Genomic DNA, 12870 nt, shown 5'->3' on the forward strand with positions numbered 1-12870 from the left:
GTACCCAAGGGAAGTTCTGAGACCAGCTGGCCTTATGCTGGGGGCAGGAGCTAGAAAACCCCAGCTCTGAGATTTCCACAGCTTCACCACCCCAACCACCCTAAATCCAGCTGAAGAATCACCACATTCCAGGACCTGGGAGGTGGCACAGTGGATAAAGGTTTGGATTCTCAAGCTGAGTTCCTTTCTCTCTTCCCTTGCATTCATGTATATATAAAGTCTTTAGGTTAAAAAAAAAATCAAATAGAGTCATGTTCCAGCTCAACAGTTTTATGGATAACCGTAAAGACAGAAGGAAGGCATCAGGGACTGTAGTGATTAACTTGCTATAAATAGACTGACAATATAGGAATAGAATCAAGGCTCTTTGGAGAACCCCTGGGAAGGTGGGGTTGGGGATGTGGGGTTAGCAGCAGCATTGGAGGGATTGGTCTGGTCACACACCAGGTACCTGGAGCAGGACCCCCCCCCATTACACCAACATGGTGCAATAAATAATTTCAAGTACTAAGTCAGCATCAAATGGAAGAGCCAAAGGTGAGGCTAACAGCCCAGAGCTCAGGGACAAATGCCCTAGCTGGCACCAACCCTTGACTCCCAAGTGCTCAGGAGATTCTAGCAGTAGAGTCATTGTGCTCTGGAGGAGGAATGTGGTGGCCCTGATGTCTTCATGAGGTGCCCCTCCAGAGCCTTGGTCTGTCAGATCAGTGTCACAGCCTGCTTGGTAGGGCAGAAGCAGGGTAGTCTGGTACCCACGGCATCCACAATAGCCGCCAGGTGCTCGTCCTGGGCCTGGGGCCCACAGAGCTGCATGAAGTCAGCCAGGCGCAGTAGGTACTCCAGGTTGTGGCCTGAGAATCCACGGCAAGCCAGGATCTGTGTGGCAATGGCCTCCTCGGGTGCAGGGCCCAGGTAGCCAGGATTCTGAGGGGTGGCCACATAGGCCAGAGCTTTGAGAGGTTGGTCAGGGGCATCTTGAGGGTGAAAGGTCACTTCCTTCGTGTCGTAGCCACCAAGCACAGCCTCCCGCACATCCAGGTACTTCAGAGCCTCACTCACCTGTGCTCCTCGAACTTGGTAGGCCACGCCCCAGGTGCAGCCCTAGGGACAAACATGTGCCAGGGTCAGACAGAACAGTTCAAACACAGGCCTCCCAGGACCTGAAAATGGATCCCTTAATTCACCTTACCCCCTGACTTTTGCCTTCTGGGTCTTGCACTACTCCCCACGGACCACTTTTCCCCCTCGAAGTTTCTCACAGAGACAATGGGAGAGAGAGAAAGAAGCAGGAAGGGAGTGGAGGAGATAGGAGAGAAGAGATAGCACAACACTGGTACAGCACTCATGGAGCTTCCCCCTGCATGGTGCTGGGGGCTCACAAGTGACCCTCTAAAATTTCACCACTTCACAATGACTTTTTCAGATAGAGGCAAAAAGAGAAAGAAACAAAAACCATAGCACTGAAACTTCCCCCAGTGCTGTGGCTAGAGCCAGGTTTGAAACTTGGGTCCTGTGCATGACAAAGCAGGTACACTATCCAGGTGAGCCATCTCCAGGCCCTACTTTCTTTCCATTTTATTTATTGGATAGAGAGAGAAACTATGGGGCTGGGTGGTGACGCACCTAGTTGAGCACACACATTACAGTGCACAAGAACCCAGGTGCAAGCCCCCGGTTCCCACCTGCAGGGGGAAAGCTTTGCAAGTGATAAAGCAGTGCTGCAGGTGTCTGTCTCTCTCCCTCCCTATCACCCCCTTCCCTCTGGATTTCTGGCTGTTTCTATCCAATAAACAAATAAAGATAATAAAAAAACTAAAAAGAAATGCTACCAAAAAAGAAACAAAGAAACTGAGATAAGAAGGAAGAGATAGGGAAGAGAGATAGAGACCTGCAACACTGCTTCCTGGCTTGTGAAACTTTTCCCCTTCAGGTGGGTACCAGGAACTTGAACTCAGGTCTTTATGCATAGTAAAGGTGTGTGCTCAACTGAGTCCAGTCCTAATCTCTCTCTTAACAGGGGTTGATTAGGTGGTCTAGCCCCAGGGAAAACAGGTTCCAACTCAGTGGGGTGTGAAAACAATTTTACATCACCTGTAAAATTTGCCACAAGTCTTTCAGGTTCAGATCTATTTCTCCAGAACCCACATTCTAACACTTGTTGGGGTTAGTCTTGGATCCACAGAAGTTAGTCTATCTATACATTTCACACTGGGCCCCAGGAGTCCTTGCTTGATTCAGACACTTACCTCACGATCTTCCAGAAGGGTCACCACACGGCCAGGCTGGAGAGGGAAGAAAGATATTGGAGAAAGAGAGGGGAAAAAAAAAAAAAAGGTATGAGTCAGCTCTGCCTTCAGTGCCCAAAGAAACCTTTAGTGGTCCTTTGGACTAAGGTCTGGGTGTCCGTCCATCCCTAAAGCCAAGCAGTGAGGCGTGCACAAGGGACTTCACCAGCACAGGTGACCCTGTGGGTGGGCCCCAGACCGGCGGACGAACATGCCCCCGCCAGTTGTCAGTGCGGCTGCTCACCTGCTCGTCGCTGCCCCGATGGAAGGTGTCCCCCTGCCAGAAGCGGCGGCTGTACCCGCGCACGAAGCCCACGCGGCTGTCGCTGAAGGCGAAGTCAGGCCTCCAAACCAGCGAGCCGTAGCCAAAGATCCACAGCGCCTGGCGGTGGCCGGCGTCCGGGAGGTGCGGCGCGGGCGGCGAGGGGGGCGGCGTGCTCCGGGGCTCCTGCTTCATGGTGCCAGCACCGCACGGCCGGACTCCGGCGGCTCAGGCAGCTGGATGGCACAGAAGACTCACTACCCGACCTGACAACACTGAGCTCCGGCTGACCGATTGGGCAAGGTGCCTTTTAAACTCTCCGACCGGAGGGCTCCGCCCACCTATAACAGCTGCCGCGGTGATTGGGGCGGGGCAAGATCCTTTTAAGCCAATCACTTCCAGGATTTTCTGCCCGCTGCGCCGCGCCACACTCTAAATGGGTAACTAGAAAGCCCGCCCCGGGCGCATTGCGCCCGCTGATTGGTTGGGCTCCGCCTCTGTAGCAAACCTGGTGGGAGTGATGCAACTGCGGAGGAGGTTTCCCCAGCTCTGACATGCCGCAAGGGCTGCCCAGATTGCGTCAGGCGGCGGGCACCCGCCGGCTCCTAGTCCCGGCACCCCGCCTGGAACTGTCACCTTCGGGAGCGACGAGCGCGTTCCGGGCAGACGTCTCCCCAGCGGCCCAGCCGGCCAAGTTCACGGCCTCCGGGCGACACCGAACAGGGCACGCCCAGGCGCTCTGGGCGGTGACAGCGTCTCTGGGACCGCTGGGGCCCGCGCTGCCGAGAGCTGGTGGCGGTGCCCTCCCTCCGCGTTCCACGCAGGTGCCTCACGCCGTTGGCTGGCCCGCGTGAGCACATGGAGAAACTGAGTCACTGGCAGCGCAGAGTTCTGCAGAGGTTGCAAGGCTGAGTCAGGCCGGGGACAGGAGCTCGCGGAACTCACGTGAGAGCGGCGCCAAGTGCAGGGGTAGGACCCCAGGCCCGGAGTGCAGGGAAATGCGGCCCGAGGGCTCTAGAGGGCCACCGTCACTTGGGGAAATGACTTCCGAGTCCGATGCGTGGGCTTAGTTCCAGATTTTGGAACTGAGATAGAAGGGGGAGATGCAGCACTGCTTCCCCGCTTGTGAAACTCCCCCCTGCAGGTGGGGGACATAGAGCTTGAACCCAGGTTATTTATTTATTTATTTTATTAACACGATTCCCGTCACCAAAGGTCTTTGTCCCTCCCATCTTCCCCCCACAGTGGAGGTGAAAATCTACCCTCACCCTCCACCCAGAGATTTTTTACTTTGGTGCAATACTCCAAAGTCAGTCAGATTCTGCTTTGAGTTCTCTTTATGCATTGTAAACTGTGTGCTCAACTGTGTCCAGTCCTAATCTGTCTCTTAACAAGGGTTGATTAGGTGGTCTAGCCCCAGGGAAAACAGGTTCCAACTCAGTGGGGTGTGAAACCAATTTTAACATCACCTGTAAAAATTGTCACAAGTCTCAGGTCCGGATCTATTTCTCCAGAATCCACATTCTGGCACTTGTTTGAGTTAGTCTCTGTCCCACAGAGGTTAGTCTATCTGCATCTTCTATGCTGGGCTAGGCCTTAAATTAGAAGCAGAGTGCAAACCTCTAGAGTGCAGTGCTCCTGGCCAAAGGCTTTGAATCTGGAGGGGAGCGACTCTGGGCCCCTTGGGGATGTCTGACTGGAAAGAAGGAAAACCTTCTCTGGAACCAACTGGGAAAGGAGAAATGCTCCATCCTAGGGAAGGGGCTACATTGTTTTCCTTTCTAGTAGGAATTAGGTAAGCCACAAAGTGCTTGCCTAAACTGTTAGCAGAGACCATTAGAGCAGTTCTTGCAATATTGAGTATACTTTTTTAAATTTAAATTTTATTTATTTTCTTTTTTTTAATTTATTTTTTTTCCTCCAGAGTTATTGCTGAGCTCGGTGCCTGCAACATGAATCCACCGCTCCTGGAGGCCACTCCCCCCTCCCTTTTTTTTTTTTTTAATTTTATTTTATTTATTTATTCCCTTTTGTTGCCCTTGTTATTTTATTGTTGTAGTTATTATTGTTGTTGTCGTTGTTGGATAGGACAGAGAGAAATGGAGAGAGGAGGGGAAGACAGAGAGGAGGAGAGAAAGATAGACACCTGCAGACCTGCTTCACCGCCTGTGAAGCGACTCCCCTGCAGGTGGGGAGCCGGGGTTTGAACCGGGATCCTTATGCCGGTCCTTGTGCTTTGCGCCACCTGCGCTTAACCCGCTGTGCTACAGCCCGACTCCCCCCCCCCCCTTTTGTTGCCCTTGTTGTTGTAGCCTTGTTGTGGTTATTATTATTATTGCCATTGTTGATGTTGTTCGTTGTTGGATAGGACAGAGAGAAATGGAGAGAGGAGGGGAAGACAGAGAGGGGGAGAGAAAGATAGACACCTGCAGACCTGCTTCACCGCCTGTGAAGCGACTCCCCTGCAGGTGGGGAGCGGGGGCTCAAACCGGGATCCTTACGCTGGTCCCTGCGCTTTGCACCACATGCGCTTAACCCACTGCGCCACCGCCCGACCCCCTTATTTTCTCTTTTTTAGACATTTACTTATTCCATTTTGTTGCCCTTTTTTATTATTATTGCAGCTATTATTGTTGTAGTTGTTGTTGATGTCCTCGTTGTTGGACAGTACAGAGAGAAACAGAAAGAGGAGGGGAAGACAGAGGGGGAGAGAAAGATAGACACCTGCAGACCTGCTTCACTGCCTGTGAAGCGACTCCCCTGCAGGTGGGGAACCGGGGGCTCGAAATAGGATCTATTATTGTTGTTATTGATGTTGTCACTGTTAGGACAGAGAAATGAAGAGAGGAGGGGAAGACAGAGAGGGGGAGAAAAAGATAAGACACCTGCAGACCTGCTTCACCACTTGTGAAGCGACTGCCCTGCAGGTGGGGCGCTGGGGCTCGAACCAGGATTGTTATGCTGGTCCTTGCACTGCGCCTCGTGTGCTTAACCCGCTGCACTACCACCCGACTCCCTTGAGTATACTTTTTAACAGATTTATTTATTTATAAAAAAAGAGAACCAGATCATCACTCTGCCACATGAGGTGGGACCTCATGCTTCCAAGTCCAGTGTCTTAGTCACTGCAACACCACCTTAAAGTCCTTCCTCTCTCCCTTCTTCCCATCCATCCTTCCTTCACCAGACCAGCTCTCAGTACTGGTTTATGGTGGTGCAGGGATGAATTAGGGACTTTAGAGCCTCAGGCATAAAATCATTTTGCATAAACATTACACCATCTTCCCTACCCTAAAATTTTATTTTTATTTATTTTTTTAAAGATTTTATTTATTTATTCATGAAAGGAGAGAGAAAGAACCAGGTATCACTCTGGTACATGTGCTGCCGGGCACTGAACTCAGGACCTCATGCTTGAGAGTCCAGTGCTTTATCAAGCAGTGAAGCAGGTCTGCAGGTGTCTTTCTCTCCCCATCTCTGTCTTCCTCTCTTTTCTCTATTTATCTCTGTCCTATCTGACAACAATGTCAATAACAACAACAATAATAATAACCACACAATGATAAAAAACAAGGGCAACAAAAAAGGAAAATAAATTAAAAAAATATTTTTTAAAAAAGTAGTTAATGGTGCAGAGCAAATAGCTCAGGACTTGTATATGAGAGATCCCAAGTTGGATCCTCAACCCAACAATAGCCAGGTAGTCTGATTTTCTGGTGACTAAGGGGCAGCTAGCACAGCAATGTGCCCTGGGGGAATATTCTCAGTCCTAACTCCAAACCCAACCAAACTCCCAGGTTTTACTAGTCCCTCCTGTAAGTTAGGCATTCACCTGTACTTGCTCTGGGTGATGAGGAACTCCTCTAAGCTTTTCCCGCTGCCCTTCCTGCTGCTTCTGCCTCTTTCCTTCATTCTTATTAATAGAAATGCTTTCTGAGAGCTAAGCATGCAATGGGCAGGCTGCCAAAGGCTTCTGCATCCATTCTCACTATGATCCTACCTGCTTTGTCAGACAAACCACTGGAGCACAGGAAAGGTAGGCTGCCTCCTTATAGTGACACAGGAGCTAGTGAGTGGGCACAACTCAGATCAGAAGACCTTGGCATCACATCTGCCAGATCTCAGTGGTGTCCTGATGTCCTCTTTCTCATTAAATAATAATAATAATAATAATAATAATAATAATAATAATAATAATATATTCCTATTGTCCAGAGGAGGAATCCTGCAAGACTAGATACAAACTTGATCCTTTCAAATTTGGAAAAAAAAAAAAAAAAAAAGCTGACCCACAGGTCTTGTTCATCTTCCTGTCTGGCCTGTCCTTATTCTTCTCCACCCCCACCCCCCATAGGAAGTGTGAGAGTGAAAGAAACCACAGCACTGAAGCTTCCTTCAGTGGGCTAGGAGCCAGGCTTGAACCTGCACTAAGTGAGATATTTTGCCATTCCCCTGTTCCCATTCCCTGTTTATTCTCACCAGCTATATCTGCCTCCTCTTCCACCATAGGACACCTCCTTCAGCCAGGTCTTTTCTCAAATCTATAACAACCACCCTTCCCTTCCCTCCTCAAAGCCACCAACAAAGGGACTGAAATTGTTGAGGTCAGAGAATAGGTGGGGAGACCATGGAAACAGACATTGTTGCACCGTATCTACACACATGGGAAACAGGAATTTGAGCACAAGAATTCTGCACACTGCGAGCAGGGTTTTACTAAGGTAATCACACCTGGCAATTTCAGCAGGCCAGTGGGGAGCTGGCCCAGGTATGACATATATAGGGGTTAAGAGGAGGGGACTTTCACATGAGAGGTCTTTTGGGGATGTCTCCAGACCTCTCTGAGCTTTCACTTCAACTTTATTTCTGCACAATTTCTACCTCATAATTTAATAAAGAAGTTTAGAATATATATCTATCACAGAGTCTATCAGGACCTGCAATTCTTTAGATTCCTGTGAGGGGCCCCCTGGGAGGGAGCTGGGAAGGAGAGAGGGCAAAAGCAGCATAAGGATTTGCAGAGTAGCATGTGACTCTCACCTCTCCTGTGAGGCCACATGTTTGCTTCCTTTGTGTGTGACCTTCCTTATTGTCTCCCTCCAAGTGTCCATTTCCTTATCAGCTGCCCCTCACCTCTCAGCTCAGTCACTAACTCTGCTACTGAGGAGGTGAGATTATCTAAAACAGGGAGAGGGGGTATTTATTTATTTAGCTATTTTGCTCATCAGTCTTAATATTTCTAAATCTCTGGGAGGAGACAGTGGCACACCTGGTTAAGCACACATATTACAAGGATGCAGGTTCAAGCCCCTGGTCCCCCACCTGCAGGGGGAAAGCTTCATGAGCTCTATCTCCCCATCCCCTCTCAATCTCTCTGTTTCTCTGTTCCAATAATAAATAAAAAATATTTTTAAAACTTTAAAAAATATTTCTAAATTTTCCTTTCCTTTTACCCCTTATTAATAAATCTTTTTTTAAAGAAAGATTAAATTATTCATGAAAAAGAAAGGGAGAGAACATCATTCTATCACATGCTATACAGGGGATCAAACTCAGGATCTTGTGCTGGAAAATTCAGAGTTCTAGCCATTGTGCCACCTCCCAAACAGCTCTACTCCAAGTTGTTTGATTTAGTTTAGTTTTACAAACTAAATATAAATATATATTTATAGTGGTGTGGTGGGACTGAGACCTCTGGTGCCTCACGCAGATAAGCCTTTTGCATGACCATTTTGCTATTTCCCAATCAAAGGCAAATCTTTTGTTAAGAAAGTCTCAGATCTATAGAGGCAGGGAGATAATGGTTATGGAAAAAGCCTTTTTTTGTCTGTTTGTTTCTTAAAGCAACTTTATTAGAGGCAGTGTTGTGGGAAAAGAAGAAATTACTTCAGTACATGTAGTGCAGAGGATTGAACTTCTTGCTTGAGAGTTCAGGCTACAGTGCAAAAAGATCCTTCATGCCTGAGGCTCTGAGGTCCCCAGCACATCCATAAGTCAGAGCTGAGCAGTGTTCTGCTAAAAAAAAAAAATTGGGGAGACAGTATAATAGTTCTGCAAAAGACTTTCATGCCTGAGGCTCCACGGCTTTAGGTTCAATCCCCAGCACCACAATAAGCCAGAGCAGAGCAGTGCTCTGGTCTTAAAAATATATATATAGGTCGGACGGTAGTGTTAAGCGCACATGGCTCGAAATGCAAGGACCGGTGTAAGGATCCCAGTTCAAGCTTCTGGCTCCCCACCTGCGGGGGATGAGGTGGGGTGTCACTTCACAAGCGGTGAAGCAGGTCTGCAGGTGTCTCTTTCTCTCCGCCTTTCTGTCTTCCCCTCCTCTCTCCATTTCTCTCTGTCCTACCTAACAATGATACCAATAACAACAACAATAATAAGCACAACAACGTTAAACAACAAAAGGAAAAAAAAAACAGCCTCCAGGAGCAGTGGGTTCATGGTACAGGCACTGAGCCCCAGCAATAACCCTGGAGGCCATATATATATATATATATATATATACACACACATACACACAATGAAAAATAAATGTGTGTGTGGGAAGCCCATTTGTGGCTGCCTAGAATGGTGATTGGGGATTCCCAAAGCACTAACAAAGGAAGTGACCCTAGAACCCCAGGGAAATAGCCCTCATCCAGTGTTCCTACCCCTGTACAAAAACAAATGGGCCTGAGCCTTGGCTAGCCATCTACTGGAATGGCTTCACTGGATGTTTGTCCTGCACACACACCAGGGGCCTGCCCCATCAGACTGGTGAGGAAGATAAGCTATTGATAGCTTCCACTCAAGGTCCTGGATCAAGACTTCATACTTAAAACTTCCTTTTTTTTTCTTTCTTTCTTTCTTTTTTTTTTTTTTCCCCTTCTAGTCCATCACTGGAGCTTGGTGCCTGTACAACTCCATCTTTAGTGGCCAGTTTTTGTTTGTTTTTACCAGAACACTGTCAAGCCGCAGGCATGAAAATCTTCTGCATAACCATTATGCTATTTCCCCAGCCCCCAGGCCATTAGATTTCATTAGATGCCATACCTGTGACTTTGTTGTTACTTTTTAATTTTATTAGTGACTTAATATTGATTCACAAAATTATAAGTTAACAGGTATAATCTTGTACCCTTCCCACCACCAGAGTTCTGTACCATTCCCTCCACTGGAAGCTACGTAGTTCTCCCAAGGTTGCAGATAAGGGTTAATGGTTATTTCTGTAACAATCTATATTTGTATTTATTTGGCCATTTTTTAGTGGCCCTGCCTTTTCTTCCTTTCTAAGTCACACCTACTACTTCTGAATTTTCTTTTCTTTTTTTCTCTCCAGGTCCTGATGAAGTTGGACTTCAGAGGCTTCTGGTCATCTTCCCCTAACATTTCTCCCCCACTGGGGGTATGGACCAAATTTTTCTTTGGGGGAGGGGTGCAGAAGGTGGGAGTTCTGGCTTCTATAATTGCTTCTCTGCTTGACATGGATGTTGGCAGGTGGATCCAAAGCCCCAGCCTGTTTTTGTCTTTACCTAGTGGGGTAGGGCTCTGGAGCAGTGAAGTTCCAGGATACATTGGTGAGGTTGTCTACTCAGGAAAGTCAGGATGGAATCATGATAACATCTGCAACTTGGTGGCTGAAAGGTTGTAAGATATAAAGCAGGTCAAAATGGTTAATGAACAGTAACCAATGAAATAGGAATAGAGCAAATGAGAATATGAATCTCAGGGTAGAAAAAGCTAGGAAGTCTATTTTAGGTAAGTTCCTAGGGGGCTATGACTTTTGTAGTTTTTGCTTGAGTTTGATACCAAACATGTAGTTGGAAAAAAATACTGTCCAGGAAGATGATGTCAGAGTTAAGAATACAGCTAGAAAATTGGATTAGGGTTTCCAAACTTAGAGAAAATCTACGAATAAAATTAACTGTGTACCCCATCAAATTTTCCCAGGGCTCATATATACATAACTGTGACTTTGCTCTAACTTTAAGATACCGCACAATCTGCTGTTAAAGTAATAGCTGCCAAAACCAGCAAAAGAGCTCATCTGGACAGTGAATCTGTTTTGCCCTGTGCACAACCCAGGTTCAAGCCTGATCTCCACTACATTAGAGGGATCTTCATTACTGTGGTCTCTCTCTCTCTCTCTCTGTCTCTCTCTCCTATCTCTTGAAAATATCTATTAATAAGGAAGACAGAGAATCAGAGCATTACTCTGGCACATGTAATGCCAGGGGTCGGGACCTCATGCTTATAAATCCAGTGCTCAAGTCACTGCACCAGCTCGCAGACCCCTGGATGCTGTTTTGCTTTAAGTTATTCAGACCTCTGACCTAGTCTACATAGAAGGGGAAGGACACATGCTCTAATAGAAGGACAGGGTGATGGGGTCTCTGCCAATTCCAATGATAGATGAAGGTATTGTTTTGGGGGGCTGCAATACTGAGAATAAGCTAGAAACCACAATGCAAGGTATTTCAGTGGCATGAGACCCATCAGAGTGTCCTGTCAGACCCCATGGAAACAAGGCAGCTTGGTGGGACATGGTTTGGAATAGTATTATTGTTCAAAAGGGTTCTGCCCACCTGCAGGGGGTACTTTCTCAAGCAGTGAAGCAGTGCTACTGTTATCTCTCTCTCTTGACTCTCTTTCTCTGCCCCTCCCTCCCTCCCTTTCCTTTCCTTCTCCCTCTTCCTCTCTCTTTAGTGTGCCTCACACTCTAGCAAAGAAAAAATAAAAGGGGGGGTGGAGGTCACCAGGAATAGTGGAGCTATGTAGGCACTAAGCCGCAGCAATAATTGGTGGGCGAAAATAAGACAGCAATAAAATTAAATAAGGGGGTCCTCCTGTGGGGGCAAACTTTGAAGCCTACAAACAACTAGAGAAGGGAAGCCTTTGAATGAGAACAGCTGAGATAATTCGCCATGTGTGTGATCCAGGTTCAAGTTGGGCCCCCTCCATGTTGATGGATACTTCAATTATGTGGTTTCTTTCTCTCAGAGAGAAAGAGAGAGCACAAGGACACAGCTGGGACACCAGCTGATAATGGGAAGAAGGTCCCAGAATCTTCTAAAATCTGTTTATTAGAAATAAGAGTATGAGGGGAATCCCAGATAAAGATGAAAGGGAAAAGACTGCTGAGTGGGATGGGCCTGGCCAAACACACAGACCAGTCTGAGACCACCAACCCCAGCCAGGAGGGATCTTAGAAGACAACCATTCGGGGGAGGGGGAGGCTGACACTGGGCAGATTTGGGTTCCAAGCAGCCCTTATGATAAATCTAGATTGCCTTGGTGCTAGTGACTTTGAGTCTGGCTGTAGCCTCAGCCAGCTTCTTTAGTCCCCAAAGGAGCAGACTGAGCCCACTCTTGACCATAATGTTAAAGGGTGCAGTTCTCCAGGGACAAGGAAAAGGCTAGCAAAAGCCACTTGTGGTAGGTCTGCAGGGGGGAGGTAACAATTGAGAATTTGAGATCCTGGGGTTTTGTGGTGGCTCACCGAATGGAGCACACACACACACACACACACACACACACACACACACATCACCAGTTCAAGCCCCCAGTCCCTTACTGCAAAAAGGAAAGCTTCACGGAGGTGTGGAACTCTTACTGCCAAGTGTCTCCCTTTCCCTGTCTCCCTGCCTCTCTCTCTCTCTCCAGAGCTGTTTCTCAAAAGAAAAAAGGAGGGCTGTGGAGACAATATAATGGTTATGCAAATAACTTTCATGCCTGAGGCTCTGAGTTCCCAAATTCAATCCCCAGTACCACCATAAGCCAGAGCTGACCAGTGCTCTGGTCTATTTCTATCATTAAAATAAATAAAATATACTTTAAAAGCCCACTGGGGACAATGAATCAATGTAGGCACCAAGCCCCAGTGATATGTTATGTCAACAGACAAATTTAAGTCCTGCAGTCCAGCATATGGCACAATGGATAAAGCATTGGACTCTAAAGCATAAAGGTCTGGAGTTTGATTCCTGGCATCACATGTGCCAGAGTGATGCTCTGGTTTTCTTTCTCATTAATAAATAATTCACGGGGGGGGGGTGCAGTCCTGCAACTGTCTTTCTGCCAGCCCTCCCTGTCACCCGAGGAGGCTCATCCCCATACCCAAGCCCCCAGAAGTCCCTCGATGTGGGCCGGGCAGTGCCAACTCCTGGAAGTGATTAGCAGGCACAGACCTGGGGAGGGCTCACTAAAGGGCATGGGGCGGGGGGGGGGGGGAGTGCCGCTCACATACTGTTTCACACAAAGTAATCTACAGGCGGCAACTTATCATCCTCGGTGTTAAGATCATTAACGAGGCGCCCCGCTTCCCAGGCAGAGACTGAG

At 47.8% G+C, this 12870-nt stretch overlaps 1 protein-coding gene and 1 long non-coding RNA gene across 3 annotated transcripts; one reads left to right on the forward strand and one right to left on the reverse strand.

Annotated features, from left to right (window-relative positions):
* Positions 1-254: 254 nt before the first annotated feature.
* CHAC1 (ChaC glutathione specific gamma-glutamylcyclotransferase 1) lies at positions 255-2888 on the reverse strand. 2 transcript variants are annotated; one of them, XM_007536326.3, is made up of 3 exons: positions 2530-2888; positions 2247-2282; positions 255-1101 (listed from the first exon to the last, which is right to left on the reverse strand). In XM_007536326.3, exons 1-3 carry the CDS (start codon positions 2740-2742, stop codon positions 700-702), a joined length of 651 nt encoding a protein of 216 aa, XP_007536388.2. In that variant the 5' UTR covers positions 2743-2888; the 3' UTR covers positions 255-699. The 2 variants fall into 2 exon arrangements, with proteins under 2 accessions (XP_007536388.2, XP_060031071.1); XM_060175088.1 differs by lacking the exon at positions 2247-2282.
* Positions 2889-3082: 194 nt separating this feature from the next.
* Positions 3083-10032, forward strand: LOC132533453 (uncharacterized). Its single transcript, XR_009545347.1, has 2 exons — positions 3083-3516; positions 9872-10032. It is a non-coding gene; the product is annotated as an uncharacterized LOC132533453 (long non-coding RNA).
* Positions 10033-12870: the final 2838 nt, after the last annotated feature.

This window comes from Erinaceus europaeus, chromosome 16 (assembly GCF_950295315.1).
Source record: "Erinaceus europaeus chromosome 16, mEriEur2.1, whole genome shotgun sequence".
Classification (NCBI taxonomy): Eukaryota; Metazoa; Chordata; class Mammalia; order Eulipotyphla; family Erinaceidae; genus Erinaceus; species Erinaceus europaeus.